Below are 27,469 nucleotides of genomic sequence, written 5' to 3' on the forward strand. Positions count from 1 at the left end.
TTGCCCTTTTACTATCTCCAGTCAAAGTGCTCAAAAGTTATCTTTGGATTTTGTCATTAGATGTCCCTTTGTGTTCAGATCTGGCCTCAGCACAATGATGTAGCACTTGGGGATAAAGATACATCCCAGTAGCCCAGCACTGGAGGCCAAGATAGAGAAGATTTGCACGGCTACCATGTATTTCCCCTTGGTGCTCTGGTAAGTGGGCACAAAGGAGACCTAGACGCTGCAGAAGACCAGCATGCTGAAGGTGATCAACTTGGTTTCATTAAAGGCACCAGGCAGCTTCCTGGCCAGGAAAGCAACTGTGAAGCAGATGGCAGCCAGGAAGCCCATGTAGCCAAGGACAGTGTAGAACATGGATGCAGATCCTTCATGGCATTTCAGAAGGATCTCTCCAGGTTGGAAGTGCATGTCAGACTCAGGGAATGGGGGAGAGGTGCCCAGCCATATACAACAGATGACAAATTCAACAAAGGAACAAGAAATCACGATGGAGTTTGCCAAGCTCTTCCCTAGGCATCTTCTCACCCTATTTCCTGGCTTTGTGGCAAGGAAGGCCAGCACCACAGTGATCGTTTTGGCCAAAACAGAAGAGACAGCAATGGAGAAGATGATGCTGAAAGCAGTTTGTCGAAGAAGGCAAGTTACTTTCCTTGGCTGGCCAATGAACAGGAAGCAGGACAAGAAAGAAAACAGGAGCGAAATAAGCAGAAGGTAAGAGAGGTCCCGGTTGTTGGCTCTGACTACTGGAGTGTCTAGGTATTTGATGAAAATAAGTAAAACAACAACTGTGCAGAGGGACAAGACTAATGCAAATGAAACCAGGACAATCCCCAAAGGTTCTTCATAAGACAGGAATGTTATGACCTTAGGAAGACACTGATCTCTGTCTTTGTTTGGATGCTGATCTTCTGGACATTTGGTGCAATGTTCTGCATCTAAGGAGAAAGAGTGACATAATAGCAAATAACTCCATTCCTATTCAGTCAAATAAATAAAATATCATTCTATACTCTATTAAATGTATGCAAAAGATGATGGGGAACTAATGTCCCTCATTTCCTCAGGGTTCTCCCACCTTCCTGAATGGAGATGGTTCCCGTTGGACATTGGTCACAAGCGTAGCAGAAAGATGGCTTTGCTTCTTGGACTTTTTTAGCATATCCAGGCAAACACTTCTTGGTGCACCTGGAATGAGGCACTGTCTGGAAAGAAAGAGAAGGAGCATCAAGGAAAAAGCATTGGAGTAATTTCATCTCTGCAAAGTAATAACATAGGCGGGATACAGACCGCCGCTTTGCGGCGGTCTCCCGCCGGCGCCATTTGCTCCGCGAGGGAGCCGCAGCAGCCAAACCGCGCGGCTCCCGCGCGGAGCAAAAAAGAAGCTCCATTTCGGAGCTTCTTTTTGCAGCGCCTTTATGACGTCGCGACGCGCCTGGTGCGGACTCGCGACGTCATAGGCGCCGCGACACGTCTGGAAGCTATGCGTCCAGTACGTAAACATGGCGGCCCCCATGTGGAAGGGGCGCCGCCATGTTGTACGTATTCTATACGTACTAGGGTTAGGGGTGTGTGGAAGCACCGCCCCTTCCTAACCCTAGTACGAATAGAAGACGTACTATATGGCGGTTTGTATCCCGCCATAGTTTGGAAAGAAGCAACACTTAGCTTAGTTTTCAAAACTTTTGAAAATTCAAAATGGGGTATCATGACCAGTTTCATGTATTGTGGGGTTTCCTCCTGTAAACATTTCTACCCTGTTTTCCTCTACATATATATACTGAAGAGAGTTTATCGAATGAAAAGCTACAGGGTATAATAAAGAAATAAACTATAAATCCAGTTCGAAGGAAGAGCTCAGGCAATAAAACACACTCATCATACAAACTGACAACTGAGTGTCCACATCCTGAATCACCTAAAAGGAATTGTTGAAAGAATAGTACAACATGTTTCCACTTTCTACTGCTTCAATTTAAGGCAACCAGAAGCATAAGTGTTGTCACATATCACATAATCCCAAGGTGCAGCAGAAACAATTCAGATCTGTACTCTTCTAAGAGCATTCCCATTCTATAGTTCTAAAGTGTCCAGCTTGCAAGTGATTGTTCATCATAGTTTTTTTTGGAACAGCCTGATGTAGGATATACACCTATCCATATTTACATAGGAAAATTCAGAGATCTCCAGGCCTGAATCAGACCAGTTTTCCAGATTTATCATGGTATCTTGCTCTATAGCACAGATGAAACAGACCTCCTCCCAAAACATTCCTTGCCTCCACTCCACGGCCATAAATTCATGGCAGAAGAAAGAGAGCTGTATTCTTCCCAGCCTAATGGATGTGGGTCCTATACACATTTAATCAGCATTAAGCCCCATAATGTGAATTTTAAACCCAGTTAATTGTGCTGATAAGTGCATTCCTGGTCTTCTGTGAATTAGTTTGTGGAATAGTGCCTGAATTGTGTTTTGTAATACATTTGTAAACAATGGTCAGAGACACTGGCAAAAATTCTACTGATGTCACACACAAGGGCAAGTTCTCATGGAGTTATACTAAATTCCATGGTTCGTTCAGTAAGTGGAGCTCCACTGTTACTCCCAAAGGGGATGTTAGGGCTCCCCATATCAATGCCAGTGTTTCTTTGAAATCTTTGGGAAACTACACCTCAAAAGGAGGGCTAACTTGCAGGCATGTTTTCATCTATGTATACCAGTGGCTCAGGTCATAGCTAAGGCTTATACAGGGGGATACCAATCTGTGAGCGGAGCTCTGGTCTGTGAACAATGTGACTAAGATAGAGGGAAATATTTAATACTTTATTTCATTCCCTTGATGGATGTTTTGTGTTATCAAAGGCTTTGATGGCTGTTCCAGGGGAGTGACAAAAGGGTCAGGAATGGCTTGGTGGTTTTAACACCAGAGTGTCAACATGTTGATTAGGTTTGAGACAACCCCTCGAAGACTGGGCAGGAAGGGGGATGTAAGAACGTGAGAAGGTGAAGTATGGGGCATGGTCACTGATTGCTTTAACAGTTGCTTCGTTTGCTTCCATTTCAAGAGGAAATGCAAAGAGAATGGGACGCGTGTAAGGTGTTCAGCAAAACCCATTTCCTTGCCTTAGTTTAATCTAGGTCTGTGCATATCCTACAATCAGCATGTATCTTACACATGTATTTCCATAGGTCATCATAGCCTCAAAACATGCCCAATTCTAGATATTTATTATGAAACCGTGTATCCAGTGGTTGTAGGGTGTGCTAACATCATAGGCATAACAATTTCACATGCATTGCACATTCTTGGATGGGGCATAACTCTTGACCAGAGCTTTCAATGGTTGGATGGACCATGTTAGCATTCAGCAGAAGAGGATAAAGCACAGACATAGCTTAGATGTATTTGAACAAGCACAATACAGCATCCTGGCCAGTAAATAAACCAGAGCATTTCCTCAGTGGAGGCTAGTGTCTCCTATCATGTCAGTTGTGACGCTTTTTATTGAATCGACCTCAAGTGCCAGATCCCAACCTGAAATACATCCAGCACCTTTGATAGCTCATTTAGGGTTAAGACTAAACTCTGGAAAGGATTCATTGCCACAGCTGACAGGATTGACGTCACTACTCCCCTGCCCTGTATTTCTCTTACCTTGTTAAACTGCAAGGGCCACACAATGGCTTCCGGGTGAATGGTGAGTTTTATATCTGAGTCTGGCCCAACTTCTATACGCCCAACACTCACTCTGGCTTTACTCTCATTTGGAAACAGGACCCAGTTCACAATATCAAAGCCAGGTGTTACCAGATCCACATCCTCATGTGAGCCTTGCCCCTCTGTTGAAGCATTAGAAAGCTGGACATCTCTTAAGAAATGATGAAGCTAGAAAGGTAGAGAAAATAGGATGTCATTTTGCTAAAAGCAAGGGAGCGTTCTCTTAGTCCTTAATTCCCCTCTTCTTATTCCATCCCCAGAAATTCTCTGAACCAGGCAGGCAACCATGACAATCTCTCATAACAATTCACGATGACTACAATATTATGTTCCTTTGAGTTTTTTTGGCAGTTTTCTTTAATTAACAAAAAACCAGTAGATTATCAATGAATACGTTATGCTTTTCCCACACATTGAGAGAACCAAAAAAATGCCTGCTGTGTAAAGGCTCTTCCTCCAAATGGGAAGCTGACAGAATAAGAAGTGGAGCCACATGGACTAAAGGTGGACTGACCAATTTCAGCTAAGAAAACTGAATCGTTCCCAGCAACAGGAATCAAGCTCCCGGGGGGGGGGGGGGGGAATCTCTTGAAATCCCTACAACAGGTTACAGGGAAGCTGGGGGAGAACAATTGACCTTTTCTCTTTTAGCAACTTCGCAACCAAGATTTGCTTCAGAAAATGGCAACATTTGAAATCGTGCACAGCATTCCAGATTTGCATGGGTGCTGCCAAAAGGAATACCTGCCACAGCTGCAGCCTTTGATGATCCATCCTGTATCCTCCATCTCCCATCCACATGGACCTGGATCTGGATAAAAGGGCAGCATTTAAGGCACGTGCCACAGCAAAAACACCTTTGTAGGTATTGTAGCTGTCTTGGGACAGGATTCTCTCAACCTCTTCTTGAGGCAATGTTTCCAGTGCCTCTTTCTCTATGCATCTTGTCCAACTTTTTACCGAGGACTCATGTTTCAAACAGAAACAGTGAAAGGATTTTACACAAAATTTTAAAGCAACATCAAAATCTCGAATATGCAAATATGTAACAGAGGACTCTGAGAAATGGGAGGTGTGTTTAATCCTTTGGGGATTCTTCATAACCAAGGACAAGGAACCATGGAAGAGCAGGAAGTCTTGACGTCTAAAATGTAAGTTCAGATTGATGTCCTGAGATGCTGTTGTGATCCACATTTTCGTCCCAACATTGTGAGTGAAGCTGAGTGGACTAAAGACATAGCGAGAGTCCTCATATGAAACAAGCACATTGACTTGTGCCCACTTGACAAGGAGATCTTGCTGGAATTATTCATTTAAGGATGATTGGTCCGATAGTCTTTTTGAGAAGGCAACACAAATTCCATTCTTGATCATCAGAGGCATCAAGACCCTCATGAACCTTTCTCCATTGTCATTCTCTGGAGCCAAGAGACCAATCCACGTCCATTCAAAATGCAGGAGCAATTGAACTATCCCCCGGTACTGGGTTTCTTCTGTGGGCACCATGCGGTAGATAAAGGGGAACTGAGTTTTATCACTGAGTTCTTGGGCAGCAAAGCCATAACTGATCTACTGAGGAAAAGATGATTTGTTACTATGCTGTTTAGCATAAACATTAGGTGTTTCTTATTCTGAAATGATTAATTTCAAATGAAACACCTATCATTATGATGGGTAAAAACAATGCAGTTCTTTGTGTGCAAACTGTTGTGGTATGCTTCAGGGAAGAATTGAGGTGTGGCAAAATATCTAAAGCACCCCTTGCCATGCAGTAAACCATGGGCTGGTTTTCAGAGAGGGGTACATTGCAACCCGTTTGGAGTCCTTGCCAGTGCGGTCCACCCCAGAGACGGTCAATGCCACAGCACCCAAAGGGCAGTAACATGGATTTGCCACTCAATGTGGATGAAGCTTTCTCTTTGCCTTTTTTGAACCTGGTATCCAACTCTGGGCACCACAGTTCAAAAAGGATGTTGATAAGCTGGAGTGTGTCCTGAGGAAGGCAACCAAAATGGTGAAGGGTCTGGAAACCATGCCCTGTTAGGAGAAATTTAGGGATCTAGTAATGTTTAGCTTGGAGAAGAGAAGGTTAAGAGGTGATATGATTTATGTATTTGAAGTGGTGTCATACTGAGGCTGGACCAAGCTTGTTTTCTGCTGCTTCAGAGAATAGGACCTGAGCAATGGATTCAATCTACAGGAAATAAGAGATTCCACCTCAACATTAGGAAGGACTATCTGACAGTAAGAGGTGTTTGATAGTGGACACACTCCCTTGGAATGTGGTGGAGTCTCCTTCTTTGGAGGTCTTTAAGCAGAGGCTGGGTGACTATCTGTTGAGAGTGTCTGGATTGTGTCTTGCTGTATGGTGGTGGTGGTGGTGGGGGGTTGGACTGGATGGCCCCATTCATGGTGTCTCTCTCACACACAACACCAGCAACAATTCAAGGCAAGCTTTTGGAATACACACAGAGAGGGTTCTCTGTGTTTGACTGAAGCTACCGTGGAGGCCACCATGGGAGAAAGCTAAAGTATAAATTCAATAAATAAATTAATAAATAGCCATATCTGACCAGGAGTTCCAGCTTAAAAGAACTTCTGATAACAGGGAGGTTTCCTTGTGAATCCAATGCAATGCACATAGAAACCTGCTTAGACACATCCTTGATAGAGTCCATCCATCTAGTATGTGGCCTTCCTCTCTTTCTACTTCCCTCAACATTTCCCAGCATTATTGTCTTTTATATTCTGCCAATTTATTATTATTTATTATAGTTCTGAGGAAAACACAGGGACCAGGCAGTGCTGCTGCTAGAGACCCAGTGTGGTCTGAATGTTGGACTAGGACTCCAGGAGACCAGGATTGAGGTTCCTTCCCAGCTATGCAAAACCATTTGGTGATTTTGGGCAAGTCTCACTTTCTCAGCCCCAGAAGAAAGTCATGGCAAACCTCCTCAGAACAAATCTTGTCCAGAAAACCCCATTATATGTTTACCTTAGGGTTGCCATAAGTCAGAAATGACATGAAGGCACACACAACAAAGGGAGTGCTACAGACCAAATCCCTGCCCCTAACCCCCCCCCCCCCCAGCCAGGTGTGGAGAGCAGTGTTGCCAACAAGCTTCGAAGATAATTCCCGAAAATGTTTGTCCAAAACCCGCTGAATCCCCCCAGATCACACGGAATATTCAGTCACAATTCCCGGAAAATTCCCATAATGTTAAAATGGCGGATGTTTTGCAAATAAACGTAAACATAATTGAATAAAAATAATTGTAACTTATTTCAACTCTCAAAATCACCATTGAACCAAACAAAGAATCTTTCAGTCCTTTTAAGATATTTATTTTGACATGAAGGGGGTTCAGGAAGCTTTGTGCCAAATAGAAATGTGTTCGGATTGCAACCACACTGCAGAAATAAATCCAGTTTGACACCCTTTTAATTGCCATGGTTCAGTGCTAGGGAATCCTGGGAATTCTAGTTTTCGGAGACATTTGACCTTCTCTCTCAGCAAACTCTGGTGTGACAACAAACTACAATTCTCAGGATTTCATAGCACTGGGCCGTGGCAGTAAAAACGGTATGAAACTGGATTGTCTCTGGAGTGAAGATGCAGCCTGAGTTAGGTCCAAGACAGACTACAGAAATAAACCAGTTCAAGACCACTTTAGGTGCCCTGGCTCAGTGCTATGGAATCCTGGGAATTGTCTCTGGAGTCTGGAGTGAAGATGCAGCCTGAGTTGGGTCCAAGACACACTGCAGAAATAATCCAGTTTGAGACTGCTTTAACTGCTCTGGCTCAGTGCTAGGGAACCCTGGGAAGTGTAGTTTTGTGAGACATTGAGCCTTTATCAAAAAGAGCTCTGGTACCACAAACTACAATTCCCAGGATTCCCTAGCACTGAGCCAGGAGAGTTAAAGCGGTCACAAACTGGATTATTTCTGCAGTGTTTTGGACCTTCGTTATTAAAAATGCTCAAGGTCCAATCCATACTGCAGAAATAATCCAGTTTGAGACTGCTTTAACTGCCCTGGCTCAGTGCTAGGGAACCCTGGGAATTGTAGTTTTGTGAGAAAGAGCTCTGGTGCCACAATGAACTACAATTCCCATGCATCTGAGGAAATACGCTTAAGTCTAGGAAAGCTCATGCTGCCAACTTTTTTTTCAGTGAGACTCAAAGGTGCTACAAGATCTCTCTATCATCATCACTATTATTATTATTATTATTATCATTATTAAATCCAAATGCAGCTAAAGAAGTGGACTTAAACTGGCAACACTGATATCCTGTAGACTCATTCTCTGGGGCTGGGATCTGGAAGCGTGGAAGCAATTCCCTTGTCAAACCAGGGAATCCTGGGAATTGTAGTTTGTTGTGACATGTTGAGACACTGCTTTTACCAGCCAGGGCTCCAGGCATGAAATTCTGGGCTTGGTGGTTTGTTGTGCCCAGAATCCCATCATCGCAGGGAGCCTTGCAGTTAGAAGCAGTGCCAAACTGGATTATTTCTGCAGTATGGATGGCAATGGAAAAGAGAATGCAAAAGAGAGCCACAAAACAAAATTCTGGGGAGACAGGGCAGGGATGCCAACTTACCAGGTGCTCTGCCCATGCTCAGAGGCATATTTAATCACTAACACAGACACACACACACACAGGGACATCACATTCACATCACACAACCCAAATGGTCCTCACAGTACAACAACGACCCTGAGAGGTAGGCTTGGGGCACTCTGCCCAAGCTCAGGAATTCATAAATTCAAATGTCACTCTCAGGCAGACACAGAAGTCCACAACATCAAGCCATGATACCATGATCAAGTATTGCCTTTGTGTGCCTTAAAACTTATGTCTTACTTGGAAATCCAAGGCAATTGGGATTAAGCCAGCCAAGATCCCTCACTCCCTGCCTCTCTCTCTCCAGCACTGCAGCCACTGTGCTTTGCCCCTGGAGCCTGAGAATGCCTGGGGGGGGGCAATCACTGTCCTCTCTCTGATTGGCTGAACTATTCCTCCAAACAGTTGGGGTTGGTTGAGCTTGCTCCGTCCTGGCTCTCAGAGGGAGTCATTAGAGAGAGAGAGAGAGAGAGTTTTTTCTCCAGCCCTCTTGGCTGAAAACTCTTACACTCCAAAGGATTGGTTGCTCTGCAGCAGGCTGGAGCTGAATGGGCCAAAGTCGCCGAAAAGGCACTGGAAAAGAGCCAGGCGCGAAAATCACACGAAAAGCTCTGAAAAGTCCCCGTTTTCGCGTGAAAACCGCGAAATTGGCAACACTGGTGGAGAGACTTCTGTTCAGTGTAGTGCAAAAAACAAAATAAAACAAAACATGACACAAACAAAGCAGAACAGTACCATAATTGCCTAAAAGCTATTGTTAGTCTGAACTAGAGAATGGGAATTGCCAACATATTGAATCTCTATTCAACAATTGGTTTGCTTGGACAGGTTAATAGAATCCATGATATAAGCAGGAATCTTAACAGTGCCCACTCCTATACAGAATTGTAATATGCAATGCATTAATCAAGAGAAGGACTTCAACTGTAGACAAAGTGCCCAAATCCCATGCAGAAAGAGGAATTAAAACGTAGAAAAAACCCACAAAAGCAGGTGTTTTTCAGACACATCAGTGCTAATAAACATTAACATGACATTAACCTGGACAGAAAGGTGACAAAATATGCCACTTTTGACTTTGGGGTTTTCCAAAAGTAAAAAGCAGTGCATTAATGCTCATTAACTCCTCCCCATCATCTGAAAAACAACCCTCTTTTGCAGGTTTCCCCCCACTTTCTGTCTTGTTTAATATCAGACGTCTGAAAATCAATCCGCTTTTGTGGATTTCCCCCCAGTTTAAATCCCGTTTTTGCATGGGATGCCCGTGTGATAAACTCCATAGAATGCCCAACCCAAGATCATGGACTTACTGCTATATTCTTCCCTCCCCCTGATATAAATAATTCTTGTGTTTTTCACTCTCAGCTCTTCCTATGACTTGTGTCCCCATTCCTGACAACTTTTAAGGAGAGACAATGAAATGAAACCCTCCTCTCGCTGTTCTCCTCTCCCATGCGCCATTTCTACCTGTGGGAGTTTGTAGATGCCTGACAAGTGAGAAATATGGATGGCGACATCAGACTCAGAATATTCAAGAATGGCCGCCAGCTTATCCTGTCTTCCACATCTATAGTTTGGAAGACTGTTTTCTCCACCAGAAAGCAGGTCTAGCATGGCATCTGAAGTGAGTCTTTCATTGTAATGGTTTTCATAGATGGCGTAGCCCAAGGTGATGTTGCGTAAGAGTCTGGGATGCTGGTTGATCTCCTGAATGGCAAACACGAAAGATAAGAGGTGCCAGAACCTTGAGGAGGAGACACTGAAAAAAATACATAAAGTTTGAAATGCCCAGTTATACAATCCTACTCTGTATTGTGAAAACAAAACAAAAAATCCATTCTTTCTTTTGTAAATCTAAACAGCCATTTTGGACAATATCTGTTTTGGCATAGGTTTTTAAAAAACCCCTTTATAAAGCCACCCACAAAGACATACAAATGCACACAAGATGTTTCATCACTAGAAGTTTTAACTGTTTTAACTGCATACATGAGCTGCATAGAAAATTTGGCCATGCAAGTTTTAAGTGTTTAAAGAATTTAATAAGCATGTGTCCAGATCTGAAAGTAGCAGAATGTAAAAATCATTTAGACTGTACAGTTTGTAATCAAGTCAAGGTCAGAGCTTTTCCAGTAGCTAAGAAATCCAGAAGAATTGCTCAAAGACCATTTCAGTTTGTACATGCAGATGTAGCCCAAGCTAATTGTTTGTCTCTAGGAGGAAGCAAATATTTCCTAGTAATTGTGGACAGATATTCAAGATATGCTTTTGTAAAAATATTGAAAAATAAGTCTGATGCTGGGCAAAGTTTGAAAGCATGGGTAAGAATGATTGAAAGACAATTTGATAGCAGAGTTGGGACAATTGTTACAGATAGAGGTGGTGAATTTTTAAACAACCAGCTGTATAATTGGTTTCAGAAGGTGGGGATAAGACATGAAACCACTAACCCTGCTTGTCCAAGTGAGGATGGTTTAGCAGAAAGAAAAATCCAAGACATTAAAAGGATATCTGCTTGCTTGATGGCAGATGCCGGAGTAAAAGACAGCTTTTGGGGTGAAGCAACTCTGACTGCCATACACATAAGTAATAGGTTGTTTCATTCTGAGATTGAAGACATTCCCTACAGGGTCTTGTATGGGAGAGTGCCAAATTTTAAATATTTAAGAGTCTTTGGACAATATGCACATGTATACATACCTGCTTGTTTTAGGAGAAAAGGAGAACCAAAAAGTAAAAGACTTATGTTTTTAGGATACTCAGGGAATAGCTACAAGTTCCATTTAGGAGGAAGAGAAGTACAGTATTCTAGGTCTGCAAATTTTGAAAGATATGCTGGCTGGGACAAGCTGCATGCCAATAAAGAAGTGTTCTTGAGGTTAGGTAGCTCAAGTGAGCAGGAAGCCCAGACTGAACCAACTTCAGGAAACGGAGGGGTTTCAGTCAAGCCAGAAGCCTCTACTAGCAGTAGTGGTAGTACCTCAGATGGGGAGACACAACCAAGACCAGTAACCACTAGAATGACAGAAGACAAAAGGTTTAGCCGAAAGACAACAACTTCTAGTGCGGACAGTGATGAGGAGAGAGGCAGATCGACAGAATTCATACCCAGGCGTAGTCACAGAGTTAGAAAGTCACCAGATAGATTTGTTGTGACACAGGCAAGAGCCTGTACAGTTGTAGAAGAGCCTGAGAGTTTTGAAGAGTTAGGCCTGTTACAGACTGCCAAAATAAAGCTGCTTCGGGTCTCTTTAGAGGTATGCTGTTTAAATGATGCATGCATCCTAAGGATCCGGAAGCTGCACCAAAGCTGCATTCCAGTGCTTAGGAATGGAGTGTGGCTTTGGCGCAACCTCCGGACTCTTAGGACCCATGCATCATTTAAAGAGCATACCTCCAAAGAGACCCGAAGCAGCTTTATTTTGGCAGTCTGTAACAGGCCTTAGAAACCTTTTCTAGGGAAGAACAAGAAAGATGGTGTGATGCAATGGATAGTGAGTTTAGTTGCCTAGTGAACAAAAATGTGTTTGAAATTGTGGATAGACCTACGGATAAGAAAGTGATTGGTTGTAAATGGGTGTATAAAAGAAAGGAAATGCCTGATGGTAGCATTAAGTACAAAGCAAGATTAGTAGCTAAGGGTTTTGCACAACAGCAATATGAGAATTTTGACAAGACTTATTCTCCAACAGCAAAGCCAGAAAGTTTGAGAATGGTGTTAGCTGTAGCAGCAAGAAGGAATTTAGTTGTTGAACATTTTGATTTTGAAACAGATTATTTAAATGCAAATTTGGATGAAGAAATTTTTATGGAACAGCCACAAGGTTTTGAGGAGAATGGAAGTCAGAAAGTTTACAGATTGAAGAAGGCGTTATATGGTTTAAAACAGAGTGCCAGAGCTTGGAATTTGTGCATTAATGACGAGTTGGTTAAGTTAGGATACAAAAGGAGCGTTGCAGATGCTTGTGTTTATACAAAAGGAGACATAGTGCTGGTGATTTATGTGGATGACTTGTGCGTAGCAGCAAAGTCTAAACAGGACATAGAGTCAGTAAAGAAAGAGTTGTCTGAAAAATTTGTTTTAAAAGATCTAGGTTTGTTGAAATCTTATTTAGGCATTAATGTTGAATGGACACAATAAGGACATTGTTTGTTAAGCCAGAGAAAGAACATAGAAAACTTGATTGAAAAGTGTGGACTACAGAATGCTAAAATAGTTAGAGCTCCAATGACAACTGGTTTCGTTTCTGAACCAACAGCCAGAGATTTTGAGGACAAGACATTTTTCAGGAGCATCATAGGATCTTTACAATTCATTTCTTGCCACACTAGACCAGACATTTCGTATTCCGTTAACGTTTTATCTAGAAGAGTTTGTGATCCTAAGGTTGAGGATTGGACAGCTGTGAAACACTTACTAAGATATTTGAAAGGGACTATAGACAAAAAGTTAATCATCAGAAGCAGTAATGCATATTTAGATTGCTATGTAGACAGTTCATTTGCGTCAGAATTAGGAGACAAGAAATCAGTTACAGGAATGATAATCAAGTATAGCGAAAGTCCAATAGTATGGAGAAGCAGAAAACAGACTAACGTAGCATTAAGCACATCTGAAGCAGAATTTGCAGCTTTGAACGAAATTGTGAACGAAGTACAATGGGTTGAACAACTGTTAAATGACCTAAACGAAAATTTCAGAGTACCAGTAGAAATTCAAGAAGATTCGCAATCATGCATAGCCATGGCTGAAACAGAAAGTTTAAAGAACAGAACCAAATATGTGGATGTAAGATACCGAAATGTAAGAGACATGGTTCAAAAAGGAGAAATAGAGTTGAGGTACATAGAAACACAAAATAACATAGCAGATTTGTTTACTAAAGCACTGACAGTGGAAAAACATGAAAGGTTGACACAAATGGTTGGAATGACATTGTAAGCCACATACAATATTTTATTTCGGAGGGGATTGTTAAGGAAAATGCAACATGGGATATACAGTCAAAGAAATAAAACATGTATGTGAGAGTCAGGATGACTCAGCAGAAGCAATTAGAAGCCACACAGGTGTAAAAGGTAATGCAATTAACAAGTCCTAAATGCCAAGGACAGAAATATAAAGTGGATAATTGAACACACCTGAGAATTGTTAAGTGGTCAAGGCTGAGATGATGAAATCATTAATTGTGGGTTGAACCAAGAAAACCAATGAGAGTGGATGTACACGCCCACTGGGTGGAAACAGACAACAGTGGGTGGTATTTTGCAATGACTATAATAATGGCTATGAATCCCAATGTATTTTGTGGGTAGTAGTGAGGAGTTGTATTGGATAGTTTTGGAGCTGTATATAGTAGAATAAAGTAGATCTTTTATATAAGACTACTGAGTTGTCTGGTGTCTTGAGAGAAGATACAAGAGCCAGCTGGATCCTGAAGAAGTGGGAAGACTTCTGTGGAAGCAAGAGTGAGAAGGCTTGGAGAGTTTGTCAGGGTCTTCAGCCTATTCTCTGTAACTCTGCTGCTTTACAGCAAAGCTTTAACCACTGGCCAAAACTGGTCAGCGCCGGTGCGTAACAAGATGGTGAGTTCGAGCCAGAGGTGAAGAGCTACAACTCCCATTATCCCTGACAAGGGTTATGGGCCCAGTTACTGCAGCACCCAGCATCCACAGAAGCTGAAAGTTCCAGAGAGTGGAAGACAGTTTTGTGGATGACAGATCAGAGCAAGCTGTTTGTGCTGCACTGATAAGCTCCGTGAGTAACTCCTCCTGTGTTTTGATTAAGCCCGAAAGGGGTCAGCTGTGCATACTCAGAAGGACTGTGTCAATTGAGTCACTGCACAAATTAAGATGGAGATTTTGAAGTTTAGTAAATTGAACAGAAGCAACTACTCCACCTGGAAGATTTATGCCCAGTCTCTACTAGTAAAAGAAAGTTTATGGGCCACAGTTGAAGCTGGACTGCCAGCCGATGCTAATGAAGCCACGAAAGAGAAAGATAACAAAGCAAAAGCCTGTCTTTTTCTAATGCTTGAGGAAGACTTGATTAATGACGTCAGAGATAAGGAAACCGCGAAAGATGTTTGGGACACTCTGCAGCGTTTACACACTCCTTCAACTGCCTTTGCAAAAATGCTATGGTCTAAGAGAATTTATAGGCAGAAGATGGCAAAAGGGCAGTGTGTGATAGAACATTTAAAAACAATGCAAAACTTGTTTGTGCAGGCTGAGCTAAGAGGAGTTGAAATAAGTAGAGAACAGCAGTGCTATATTTTGATTGAATCACTAGACCCTACTTGGAGCAACATTACCAATGCTTTGCAAAACTTACCGGCAGAAGAATTGACGAGAGACTTAGTTGTGGCCAGGATTCTGGAAGAGAACCAGAGGAGGTTGTCTGAGAGGAATGACGCAGCAACTTCTAAGAGCGTGCCAAGTGAACAAGCCAAGCCTGATGTGTGTGGGATGGACCAGGCAGCTTCTTTGAGGGAGCAAAGAAAATGTTTCTACTGTAAGAAGATAGGACATCTGCAGAGGCACTGCAAGCAGTTGGCCGCTGATAGAAGCAAGCAAGAGAGCAGATGGCAACCATGGCACGACCAGAGGCAGAAGCAGTCCAAGCCGCCATTTTTGAAGGACAATAGAAATAATAATAAGGTGTTTGCGACCATGATTAAGGAAAAACGAAATGCAAACTCCAAATGGCTTGTAGATTCAGGAGCCTCGACCTCCATGTGTAATAACATTAATTTAATAAGTGATAAGAAGCCAGCAAATGTAAATGCGGTAGTTTTGGCTGATGGGAATGAGCTCAGTACTGTAAATCAAATGGGGACAGTTTACATTCCAGGGCTAAAAGAAAACTTTACTGATGTTTTGCATGTAAAGGAATTAGAAAACAATTTATTATCAGTGAGCAGATTAACAGACAGAGACTACATAGTCACATTTGAAAAGAATCTGTGTAAAATAACCTTGAATGGGGAACTGCGTGGAATAGGCTTGAAAAAGGATAAGCTTTATTTCTTAGAGGAAAATGTTGATAATTACAAGGTAGAGAATGCTAACAGTATTGATAATGTGCCATTGCACAAAGACTGCATACATGAGCTGCATAGAAAATTTGGCCATGCAAGTTTTAAGTGTTTAAAGAATTTAATAAGCATGTGTCCAGATCTGAAAGTAGCAGAATGTAAAAATCATTTAGACTGTACAGTTTGTAATCAAGTCAAGGTCAGAGCTTTTCCAGTAGCTAAGAAATCCAGAAGAATTGCTCAAAGACCATTTCAGTTTGTACATGCAGATGTAGCCCAAGCTAATTGTTTGTCTCTAGGAGGAAGCAAATATTTCCTAGTAATTGTGGACAGATATTCAAGATATGCTTTTGTAAAAATATTGAAAAATAAGTCTGATGCTGGGCAAAGTTTGAAAGCATGGGTAAGAATGATTGAAAGACAATTTGATAGCAGAGTTGGGACAATTGTTACAGATAGAGGTGGTGAATTTTTAAACAACCAGCTGTATAATTGGTTTCAGAAGGTGGGGATAAGACATGAAACCACTAACCCTGCTTGTCCAAGTGAGGATGGTTTAGCAGAAAGAAAAATCCAAGACATTAAAAGGATATCTGCTTGCTTGATGGCAGATGCCGGAGTAAAAGACAGCTTTTGGGGTGAAGCAACTCTGACTGCCATACACATAAGTAATAGGTTGTTTCATTCTGAGATTGAAGACATTCCCTACAGGGTCTTGTATGGGAGAGTGCCAAATTTTAAATATTTAAGAGTCTTTGGACAATATGCACATGTATACATACCTGCTTGTTTTAGGAGAAAAGGAGAACCAAAAAGTAAAAGACTTATGTTTTTAGGATACTCAGGGAATAGCTACAAGTTCCATTTAGGAGGAAGAGAAGTACAGTATTCTAGGTCTGCAAATTTTGAAAGATATGCTGGCTGGGACAAGCTGCATGCCAATAAAGAAGTGTTCTTGAGGTTAGGTAGCTCAAGTGAGCAGGAAGCCCAGACTGAACCAACTTCAGGAAACGGAGGGGTTTCAGTCAAGCCAGAAGCCTCTACTAGCAGTAGTGGTAGTACCTCAGATGGGGAGACACAACCAAGACCAGTAACCACTAGAATGACAGAAGACAAAAGGTTTAGCCGAAAGACAACAACTTCTAGTGCGGACAGTGATGAGGAGAGAGGCAGATCGACAGAATTCATACCCAGGCGTAGTCACAGAGTTAGAAAGTCACCAGATAGATTTGTTGTGACACAGGCAAGAGCCTGTACAGTTGTAGAAGAGCCTGAGAGTTTTGAAGAGTTAGGCCTGTTACAGACTGCCAAAATAAAGCTGCTTCGGGTCTCTTTAGAGGTATGCTGTTTAAATGATGCATGCATCCTAAGGATCCGGAAGCTGCACCAAAGCTGCATTCCAGTGCTTAGGAATGGAGTGTGGCTTTGGCGCAACCTCCGGACTCTTAGGACCCATGCATCATTTAAAGAGCATACCTCCAAAGAGACCCGAAGCAGCTTTATTTTGGCAGTCTGTAACAGGCCTTAGAAACCTTTTCTAGGGAAGAACAAGAAAGATGGTGTGATGCAATGGATAGTGAGTTTAGTTGCCTAGTGAACAAAAATGTGTTTGAAATTGTGGATAGACCTACGGATAAGAAAGTGATTGGTTGTAAATGGGTGTATAAAAGAAAGGAAATGCCTGATGGTAGCATTAAGTACAAAGCAAGATTAGTAGCTAAGGGTTTTGCACAACAGCAATATGAGAATTTTGACAAGACTTATTCTCCAACAGCAAAGCCAGAAAGTTTGAGAATGGTGTTAGCTGTAGCAGCAAGAAGGAATTTAGTTGTTGAACATTTTGATTTTGAAACAGATTATTTAAATGCAAATTTGGATGAAGAAATTTTTATGGAACAGCCACAAGGTTTTGAGGAGAATGGAAGTCAGAAAGTTTACAGATTGAAGAAGGCGTTATATGGTTTAAAACAGAGTGCCAGAGCTTGGAATTTGTGCATTAATGACGAGTTGGTTAAGTTAGGATACAAAAGGAGCGTTGCAGATGCTTGTGTTTATACAAAAGGAGACATAGTGCTGGTGATTTATGTGGATGACTTGTGCGTAGCAGCAAAGTCTAAACAGGACATAGAGTCAGTAAAGAAAGAGTTGTCTGAAAAATTTGTTTTAAAAGATCTAGGTTTGTTGAAATCTTATTTAGGCATTAATGTTGAATGGACACAATAAGGACATTGTTTGTTAAGCCAGAGAAAGAACATAGAAAACTTGATTGAAAAGTGTGGACTACAGAATGCTAAAATAGTTAGAGCTCCAATGACAACTGGTTTCGTTTCTGAACCAACAGCCAGAGATTTTGAGGACAAGACATTTTTCAGGAGCATCATAGGATCTTTACAATTCATTTCTTGCCACACTAGACCAGACATTTCGTATTCCGTTAACGTTTTATCTAGAAGAGTTTGTGATCCTAAGGTTGAGGATTGGACAGCTGTGAAACACTTACTAAGATATTTGAAAGGGACTATAGACAAAAAGTTAATCATCAGAAGCAGTAATGCATATTTAGATTGCTATGTAGACAGTTCATTTGCGTCAGAATTAGGAGACAAGAAATCAGTTACAGGAATGATAATCAAGTATAGCGAAAGTCCAATAGTATGGAGAAGCAGAAAACAGACTAACGTAGCATTAAGCACATCTGAAGCAGAATTTGCAGCTTTGAACGAAATTGTGAACGAAGTACAATGGGTTGAACAACTGTTAAATGACCTAAACGAAAATTTCAGAGTACCAGTAGAAATTCAAGAAGATTCGCAATCATGCATAGCCATGGCTGAAACAGAAAGTTTAAAGAACAGAACCAAATATGTGGATGTAAGATACCGAAATGTAAGAGACATGGTTCAAAAAGGAGAAATAGAGTTGAGGTACATAGAAACACAAAATAACATAGCAGATTTGTTTACTAAAGCACTGACAGTGGAAAAACATGAAAGGTTGACACAAATGGTTGGAATGACATTGTAAGCCACATACAATATTTTATTTCGGAGGGGATTGTTAAGGAAAATGCAACATGGGATATACAGTCAAAGAAATAAAACATGTATGTGAGAGTCAGGATGACTCAGCAGAAGCAATTAGAAGCCACACAGGTGTAAAAGGTAATGCAATTAACAAGTCCTAAATGCCAAGGACAGAAATATAAAGTGGATAATTGAACACACCTGAGAATTGTTAAGTGGTCAAGGCTGAGATGATGAAATCATTAATTGTGGGTTGAACCAAGAAAACCAATGAGAGTGGATGTACACGCCCACTGGGTGGAAACAGACAACAGTGGGTGGTATTTTGCAATGACTATAATAATGGCTATGAATCCCAATGTATTTTGTGGGTAGTAGTGAGGAGTTGTATTGGATAGTTTTGGAGCTGTATATAGTAGAATAAAGTAGATCTTTTATATAAGACTACTGAGTTGTCTGGTGTCTTGAGAGAAGATACAAGAGCCAGCTGGATCCTGAAGAAGTGGGAAGACTTCTGTGGAAGCAAGAGTGAGAAGGCTTGGAGAGTTTGTCAGGGTCTTCAGCCTATTCTCTGTAACTCTGCTGCTTTACAGCAAAGCTTTAACCACTGACCAAAACTGGTCAGCGCCAGTGCGTAACAAGGTGGTGAGTTCGAGCCAGAGGTGAAGAGCTACAACTCCCATCATCCCTGACATTAACCAGACCAAGAAGTTGAAAAAAAATCCCTTGATCATGACAGGGAAATTGGGGACTGGTTTGATTTGAAAACATGTTCTTTGCATGTTGCTGTAAGAAGGGATTTTGGAGAATGAGATCCTTGTAGACAGCGAAATGAAGATATATCTGAGATCTCTGGTAATGTGGCCGTTTTAGGTTTCAGGAGTCAAGTGATAATTTCATTGCCTGAGTGTTGAACTAGGACTTTCGAAGACTAAGTTTGTATCCCTGCTCAGCCATGGAAATCCACTGGGTGACTTTGGGAAGGTCACCTTCTCTCAGCCTAAGAAGAAGGCAACAGCACAGCCCCTCAAAATAAGTCTTGTGAGGAAAACCTTACATGAGGATCACCCTATTTTGGAATGACAAGACACATGCCAAGAACAAGAACAACAAAACTGTTATGAAAGCCTGGTGCAAGAAAGGGAGGCTACTTTAATCCTCACTTTCTGAAAACTTAAAAATCTAGCTATAAAAATCAGAACTGCCTCATCCTGGCCAAGGTACATAGGATTTTGGGACAAGGTAAATAGAGACAAGTGATTTGTTGTTATGTAACTTCAGATTGACTCCAACATACAGCAATGGTCTTGTAGGGTTTTCTTATCAAGACATTTTTCAGGACAGGTTTGCCATTGCCTTCCTCTGAACCTGGTATTCCCTGATGGTCCCTTTCCCAAATACTAACCAGGCTGGAGATAAGACAAGATATGGTGCCTTCAGGGGACTTAAGGAGATCCTAGGAAGAGCCTAGTAGCAGTTCTAGCCAAAGAGGCTGTTTGATCCCCCTGATTCCAGAACTCTTCTTACAGCAAGAGTGGCAGATGTGAAATATTGAAAAAGCAAAGTAATACCTACCCCCAAGAAACGAATATTGAAGCTAAGGCATTTATCACACTGGGGCTAATTTCATCATTAAAGAGAGATTAAAGCGCATTTAAATCATCCCGCAAATAAAGTGAAAATGGCGAGTAATTGTGTATAATGATTATCACACGCACTAGAGCAAATAAAGTGATATCGGAAATGCATTGTCGCTGAAATCCTAAAAGTAAAAAGATGCATGTTAATGCTTCTTTGTGACCACTTTAATGGTGGGTTTTGTGCAACGTTGTGTGAAATTGTTTTGTGTAATTAAGCAATTTTTCTGGGATATTCATGGGATAAACTCCCAGTCTCCTTCGTGTGATAAACTCCTAAGTTGAGTAAGCAGTAATGGATTGATTGACAATATGTATAAATGGTAAATCGATCCAACAATATAAGAAGAAATAGCAAAAAGTAATAAAGTTGTGGGAAATAGATAAATAAAAGCACAAGAAGTAACAGACAGTAATGCTATAGAAGAAGATGTCAATAATTAATGGGATAAGGAAGGGTTGAAGGGAAAATAAGTAGAACAAGAAAGAACGAGCCCTTCCAGAAAAGAGGTTAAAGAAATGAATTCATAGGACAATCTTAACTGGTGTAATAAAGATGGGGAAGAACTATGGTTTTAACAGGAGGTCAGTCTGAGGGTGGGAGGGTAAGTGTGGAATACTAGAAATGGATTTAAAGAATGATTTGTATTATAATTATATTGGTATTTGTGTGAATGAGGAATAAATGATTAACGAAGAAGATTAAAGACAGATGGGAGAAAGATGAAGTATGATTCTGAGAATCCAAAGAAAGAAAGAAAGAAAGAAAGAAGATATTGGAAGAGAGAAAGCCCTTTCAGAATAAGAAGATAAAAAGCAATGTATGAATGATATTACTATGAGAGCTTTTTATTATTTTAATGTAAGAAAAAGGAATAAAAACATTATTAAAAAAAAGGCTGTTTGGTTTTTAGTTGAAATTAACTGTAGTCAAACATATATAATCATAGAAATGTTTAACATATATCAAATGCAAAAAGCCTTCACAGTATTTAGGCAGATTCTAGGCAGTCATACAGGCAATAAAATATGGCAGAAGGTGAGTCCATGTAGACCCTTCTAAGAAGAATTTTCTTAAATCTAATCTTTGTCTTACTATAGGGTTTAAAGTCAAAGAGGCTATCTGTCATTATTTTATTTATTTATTTATTTATTTAATTTCTATGCTGCCTTTCTCTCAGAAAGCAACCAGAAATGGCTCATATTTAAAATTGTTTTTAAAATTTAGTTGAAAGTTTGCAGGGCATTTGTTGAAATTTTACTCTAAAATCCAATGTTCCTTAACATACATGGTCACAGAAACCTCAACCACATACCCAATATAAATTGTAGATCATGTCTGCATACTTGTTTACATTGGGACATCAAACTACATATTGGTTTAAAATGGTGATTCCCAACGTTTTCTATGCCCCACACTCCTAGCAAATGCTTGATTAATGTTCACACTCCAGACAAAACTAATATCACATTTGAAGATGAAGTAGTCTAATTTCTAATTTTTGAACCACATACAATATTGCAGATGAGAAACTGAACTTTAAAAAGAAGCTTTTATCTCAGTGCTTCAAATGCAAATCGAAACCAAGCATTTAGATTCTAAAAAGATATATACAGTAAAATCAATCCCACTTGTGAACATAAAATTCAATAACTACCTTGTTCCTGCTTCTCATTCATGATTTTGTCAAAACATGGATATTTCTTGCTGACTGTGATCTGCAAGTCTGCCTTCGTATTCAGGCAATTCTAAATTTTGGATTGATAAAAGAAAACTGAATCTAGATTCACACAAGTATCTTTGTCACACACCCTGAAATTCCATCTCGCACTCCTCGAGGGTGTGGGCACCCCAGTTTGGGAACATGTGTTTTAAACGTATGCACTGCTTTAAATATATGATCACGGAGTGATCTTCAAAAAGCATAACAAAGACAAAGTGGAGGAAGCATTTGGATAAGTCTGACCAGAAGGTATTAGAAATTTGGTAGTGAATCTGGGAAATGATTACAATCGGAGACACAGTGTGGGTTGGGGAGCATTGTATCAATCAAGACGTTCCTACTCACCACTGAAATCTGATGAAGGGTGCTTTGGAGAAGACATAGGGTTCTTGCTGAAAAGCGTATCTTGGAGAGATGATACCACCGATGAGGAAGTCCCCTGGCCTGTAATAATTCTGTGGTGTATCTTGAGCATGCAGCAGATCTAAAGGGCATTTTGGTTCCTCCGGCTCACAAGTGGAAAGAGGCAGCAGCAACAGGAGCAGCACTAAAACCAGTGGGATCATGTTGCCTCTCCCTGTTAGGTCCTCCTCGCCTTTTGACTGTCTCTTGCAGTTTCACACCCAGATATCCAAGACAAAACATTATAAAAACCTGCTTGCATGACCAAGGTTGCCATGTCTTTAAAAATGCAGATCATATAGAATAATTGAATCATCAAATCATAGAGCTGGAAGGGCCATCCAGTCCAACTAAAATTAAAATTAAAACACAATTTAAAAAACCCCTCCCATCCAACCTTTTTTGATTTTGATAATTATAAGGGAAGGAAGCATCACTTGTGTAGCAATCTCAACTTTCCGTGTGGCTCAAGAATGATAAGCAGAAAAGGAGGGGGAAAACATGTTTGCAATAATCCACCAAAATGTCTGCAAAGTTTAACTTGGTTCAGTAAGGGCAAGGATGAATTTAGCCTGGCTATTGTGGGGGAAAACCCTGTTTAAACATAAGGATGAGGTCAGTCTTTTGGAGTTAGTATCAATATGCACACAAGATGGTATATACAGAAAACGACAACTCCTCCTTTGATGTAGAACACACGGTGATGGTAGGTTATCATGCCCTCCTCTCTGTTCTCCTTCTGCCTTTTGGATTTTGACCATCTCTCTTTTGGTTTGGTTTCATAGAATCATATTTAGGGAGACACTGCAAGGTCTATCTAACCTAGTCTCCTGCCATGAAAAAAACCCAAAACTAATGAGATCGTCATTCAACTCCTCTTTAGAGATTTCCAAAGAAGGCAAGCTTATCAGTCACCCACAGCTTTAACACTCAAGAAGCTCTTCCAAATTTTAAAGTAGGCTCCCATTTGGTTCTTGTTCTAGAACAATAAGTAACAAGTGCACTCTTCTACATGACATGCCTTCAGGTATTTAATGATGGCTATAATATCATTTTCAAGTCTTGTCTTCTACTGGCTAAATATATCTAAATATACCCAGATCCCCAAATCATTTCTCATAGGACTTTATTTCAATCTTGATTACCAGCTTGCCAGTTTCCTTCTTGAATTGTGGTGCCCAGGACTGGACACAGTAGTTCAGGTGAATTCTGACCAAAGCAGAATAGACTAGTACTATAACTTCCCTTGATGCAAACACTAGGCTCTGACTGATACATCCTAGAATGTCAATGCCTTTTTGGCTACCTCATGTCACTGTTGATCCATATATAGCTTGCAGTCTATGTTTCATCTTTCATTTTATTTTTTATCTTTCATATTTCATCTTTCCTACCCACATGTAGTATATTACAGTGGGCCCTTGATATCTGCTGAGGTTTGGTTCCAGGAGCCCCTGTGGATACCAAAATCCATGGATGCTCAATTCCCTTTAAATACATTGATGTAGTGAAATGGTTGTGCCTTATATGAACTGGCAAAATTAAGGTTTGCTTTTGGAATGTATATTATTCTTGAATATTTTCAAGCCATTAATGCTTGAATCTGAGGATATAGATGACTGACAGTTTGGGGTTGCCAGATTGAAAACTAGAGGAGACTTTTGGAATGATGTACAGCTTCAAAATGGGAAAGGTAACCACAGTCCAAAAGTGCAAGAAATAGTATATTGTCCACAGAACATACAGAGAAACAGCATAGACAGAGATGCAACACTTTAATATATAGTCCTTAATATGTATATATTTTTGGATTTTGTGTAATTTTCTGAAGTGCATATACAGACAACATTGGTCTGTTTTAAGAGAGACAGAGCCCAAACAAAGGGTTTCCAAAGCCCTGAAGATCAGGGGACTTGGAAAGGATGAATGCAGTGTCCTCACAATTACAGGGTAGATTGAAAGAGGCAACAGGAAGGACCCACTGAGGCCTGTGTCATAGCTGTGCCTGCCAATGCAGGGTCTCAGATCAGCTACTATCTATCAACTGTAATGGAAATCTTTGTTGGTAAGACTGGGAAGATGCTTCTCAGCCTGGGAGACCTGCTGCTTGTCAGAGGAGACAAAATTTGTGCAAGGTAACAGCAGGGACGTAGCCAAGGGTGTGTGTGTGTGTCTGTCTGTCTGTCTGTCGGGTCTGGACCCTCCCTTCCGTTAGATACAATGAATGGTGCACACCACTGTGCCGCCGTGCCCAAGCCCCATTGTAATGGTGGCACTTAGTCTGGACCCCCCTTCCCAAAATCCTGGTTACATCCCTGGTGACTGCATATTATGACTCAATAAAAGGAATATTAAAAGAAATCTTGACAATTGACAATGTTCAGAGGCATTTACTTCATGTTGGTTGAATATATAGGCAAGAGTGAGTCAACCCTGGCACTTGGGAAAGCTCCCCTCCACTGCTAATGGCCAGGGAAAAATCATCTTTGCTCCACTAAGGGCAAAAAAATTAGGAGACATTTTGCTGACCTCTTGTAACCCCCCCCCCCCCCCCGGCTGCATCTGAGCCTTTCGTCACACACATAGAAATAATTCATGATGTTTTAGAAGTGATGCTTCTTCCATTGTAATTATCAAAATCATTGGTCTTATTTTTTGCCAATGCTCAAGAGGTCTTTTTAAAAGCGAATAACCACTGAAACACTGGAGACAAGAGTCACAAGGGGTAATTTTCAGCAAACAGCCAGAAACATTGGATGTTCAAAAACATCTCCTGGGCTGCAAAGAGTTTGGGATTTAGGGCAGGTTGTGCTTAACATGCAAGGTAGAACCTGCTCTCTTCACCTCAAAAGCCACAGCTAGAGATGATCTGTATTTGTTAAGCAATGGCAGCCTTGGTCATGCAAGAGTGTTTTTGTAATGTTTCTTTTTGAATAACTGGATGCAAAGCTGATAGGAGTTAAAAAGGAGACATAACATGATCCCACTATTACTTCTGCTGGTCCTGTGGCTGCTGCCTCTTCCCACTTGTGAGCTTCAGGAAGCACAACATTCTTTGGCTCTGCTGGAGGCTAAAGATAAACCACAGAATTATTACAAGCCAGGAGACTTCCTCATTGGTGGAATCATTTCTTCAAGATATGCTTTTGAACAAAAATCCTATGTCTTCTCCAAATCCCCCACCATCAGGTTTAAGAGGTACGTAAGATCAGTTTAGTTGATGTAATGCTGCTCGCTCCATTCCTTCTCCCCACCTTCTTCCCACTTGTCAGTTATAAGGATCACCCTCAAATAACTAGAATGCAGTCAGCCTGATTGAATTGCTTCCTCTACTTTGCCTTGGTTTTGTCTTTTGAAGGACATTCAGGGATCATACAAATTCTGTATTCCCTACAGTTGGCCCTGTAATTCTTTTAATCCTTAATTCTTCTATTTCTTGGATTGTTTAATGACGTTTCAGTGTAGTATGGATGGGGGGTAGGGAATTAACGGGATGTATTTTAATTGGATGTTGTATTTTATGTTGTGTTTTATCCCATGTTGTAAGCTGCCTTGATCCTATGGGGAGGGGTTGCATATAAATAAAATTTTATTGTAAAGTCAAAGGCTTTCATGGCCGGCATCCATAGTTTTTTGTGGGTTTTTCGGGCTATGTGGCCATGTTCTAGTAGAGTTTCCATCTGACGTTTCGCCAGCACAGATGCTGATAATATCAGCTTAAACTCTTGCCACTGGGGGAAAAAAAGGATGTTTGTAACACCTTGAGGTGATGACTTCCTCTGGAGAAACAAAACCTGGCATGCACTTTTGTGTTCTTTTGGGTGGTTTGAAAAAGGTATCACACAAATGGTTTTTAGATTTTTAAAAACGAAGTAATGGAATACTTTGATGAATACTTTCTTGAATACTTTCCTGAACAGTGTAGGACAACATAACAATCCACTGGAAACTTCTTTTATATTTTACAGCATCTCCAGTTCAAGATACTGGCATATCTTGTCCTTCTTGCTTGCCATTCAGGAGATCAACCAAGATCCCAGGCTCTTACCAAATGTTACCCTGGGCTACACCATCTATGAAAACCTTTACAGAGAAAGACTCACTTCAGATGCCATGCTAGACCTACTTTCTGGCGGTGTAAACCATTATCCAAATTATGAATGTGGAAGGTGGAATCAGCTGGTGGCTGTTTTGGAGCATTCAGAATCCGATCTTGCCATCCATATTTCTCAGCTGTCAAGCATCTACAAAATCCCACAGGTAGAAATGGGAAAGAGCAACTGCAGGAAAGTTCTGTTTCACAGTTTTCCAGGGAAGAAGTCAGGAATGGGACACAAGGCACTGAAGGGGGTGAGGTATAAAACCTGATAATTGTTTATATCAGAAACAAAATATTATGGCACTGAAGTGACCATATCACCACAAATATTTTTTCTCTTCAGAACTAGAATGCCTTGCAAAAGCCATGATAATTATTTTCATCAATGGTGATCATACTGTAGAAATATAAAGGGTAATTGCATTAACTGCTTCTACCAAGAAAACCCCAGGACTGGTTCTCCTTAGATGCAGGAAGTAGAGATGTGAAGGCCTGCAGAAAAATTAGGAAAAAACCCACAATTTTTGTCAGTGTTTTCCCTGAGTCACGCTAAAATTTCTTCCTTTTTCCATTTTTTCTTGGTTTTTTTCCATTTCCCCCACTCCCCCCCCCCCGGTAAAAAAAATGGGAAAATGGGGGGGAGGGAAATAGAAAAATTGCTTACATACCATTGCTCACATTATTGGTCATTCCAAGCAAACCAATTTTTGAATGCAGATACAACATGTATGCAATTCCCATTTTCAATTATTCTTATCTAGTTGGAATGAATAATAACATTTAGGCAATTGTGTTCTCCTTTGTTTTTCTTCTTTTCTAAACGTCTCAACAGGAGACTTTCCAAATCTGGAGACATTAGGCACAGGATCTGTAGTGCCTCTGTTGTTGTTGTTGTTGTGCCTTCAAGTAATTTTCAATTTATGGTAATACCGAGGGCAAACCGTTTATGGCAATACTTGTTCACAGGGGGTGTACTATGGTATTCCTCTAAGGCTGAGAGAGTGTTACTTGCTCAAGGTCACCCATGGCTGAATGGGATTCAAATCCCATAGGTCTTCCAATCCTAGGCCACATCTACATGGGCCACAATAGACTGGGAGCATTCTGGAGTACTCTGGCCTTGAACCTGCCCTCAATTTTCCCCATTACCTGGGCACTCTGAGTGATGCCAGGTGACTGTGCATCCTGCTGTGCCATCCAC

The 27,469-nt window shown here is 40.9% G+C and overlaps 1 protein-coding gene across 1 annotated transcript; it reads right to left on the bottom strand.

Moving 5' to 3' along the window:
• Positions 1–27,465, bottom strand: LOC149320434 (vomeronasal type-2 receptor 26-like). Its single transcript, XM_089499658.1, has 5 exons — positions 27,418–27,465; positions 9,814–10,053; positions 3,659–3,889; positions 1,082–1,208; positions 1–941 (listed from the first exon to the last, which is right to left on the bottom strand). The coding sequence occupies exons 1-5, from the start codon at positions 27,463–27,465 to the stop codon at positions 220–222; spliced, it is 1,368 nt and encodes a 455-aa protein (XP_089355784.1). The 3' UTR covers positions 1–219.
• Between the last annotated feature and the right edge of the window lie 4 nt (positions 27,466–27,469).

The sequence above is a fragment of the Sceloporus occidentalis genome, unplaced genomic scaffold (assembly GCF_023333645.1).
Source record: "Sceloporus occidentalis isolate IW3139 unplaced genomic scaffold, rSceOcc1.0.p SCAF_1, whole genome shotgun sequence".
Classification (NCBI taxonomy): Eukaryota; Metazoa; Chordata; class Lepidosauria; order Squamata; family Phrynosomatidae; genus Sceloporus; species Sceloporus occidentalis.

Coding starts and splice junctions, on each gene's coding strand:
- LOC149320434 (XM_089499658.1), bottom strand. CDS start 27,465: ATGGCACAGCAGGATGCACAGTCACCTGGCATCACTCAGAGTGCCCAG. Junction 10,054..27,417: donor GCATCACTCAGAGTGCCCAG/GTAATGGGGAAA, acceptor TTTGCCATTCAG/GAGATCAACCAGCATCCCAG. Junction 3,890..9,813: donor GCATCTACAAACTCCCACAG/GTAGAAATGGCG, acceptor CTACCTTTCTAG/CTTCATCATTTCTTAAGAGA.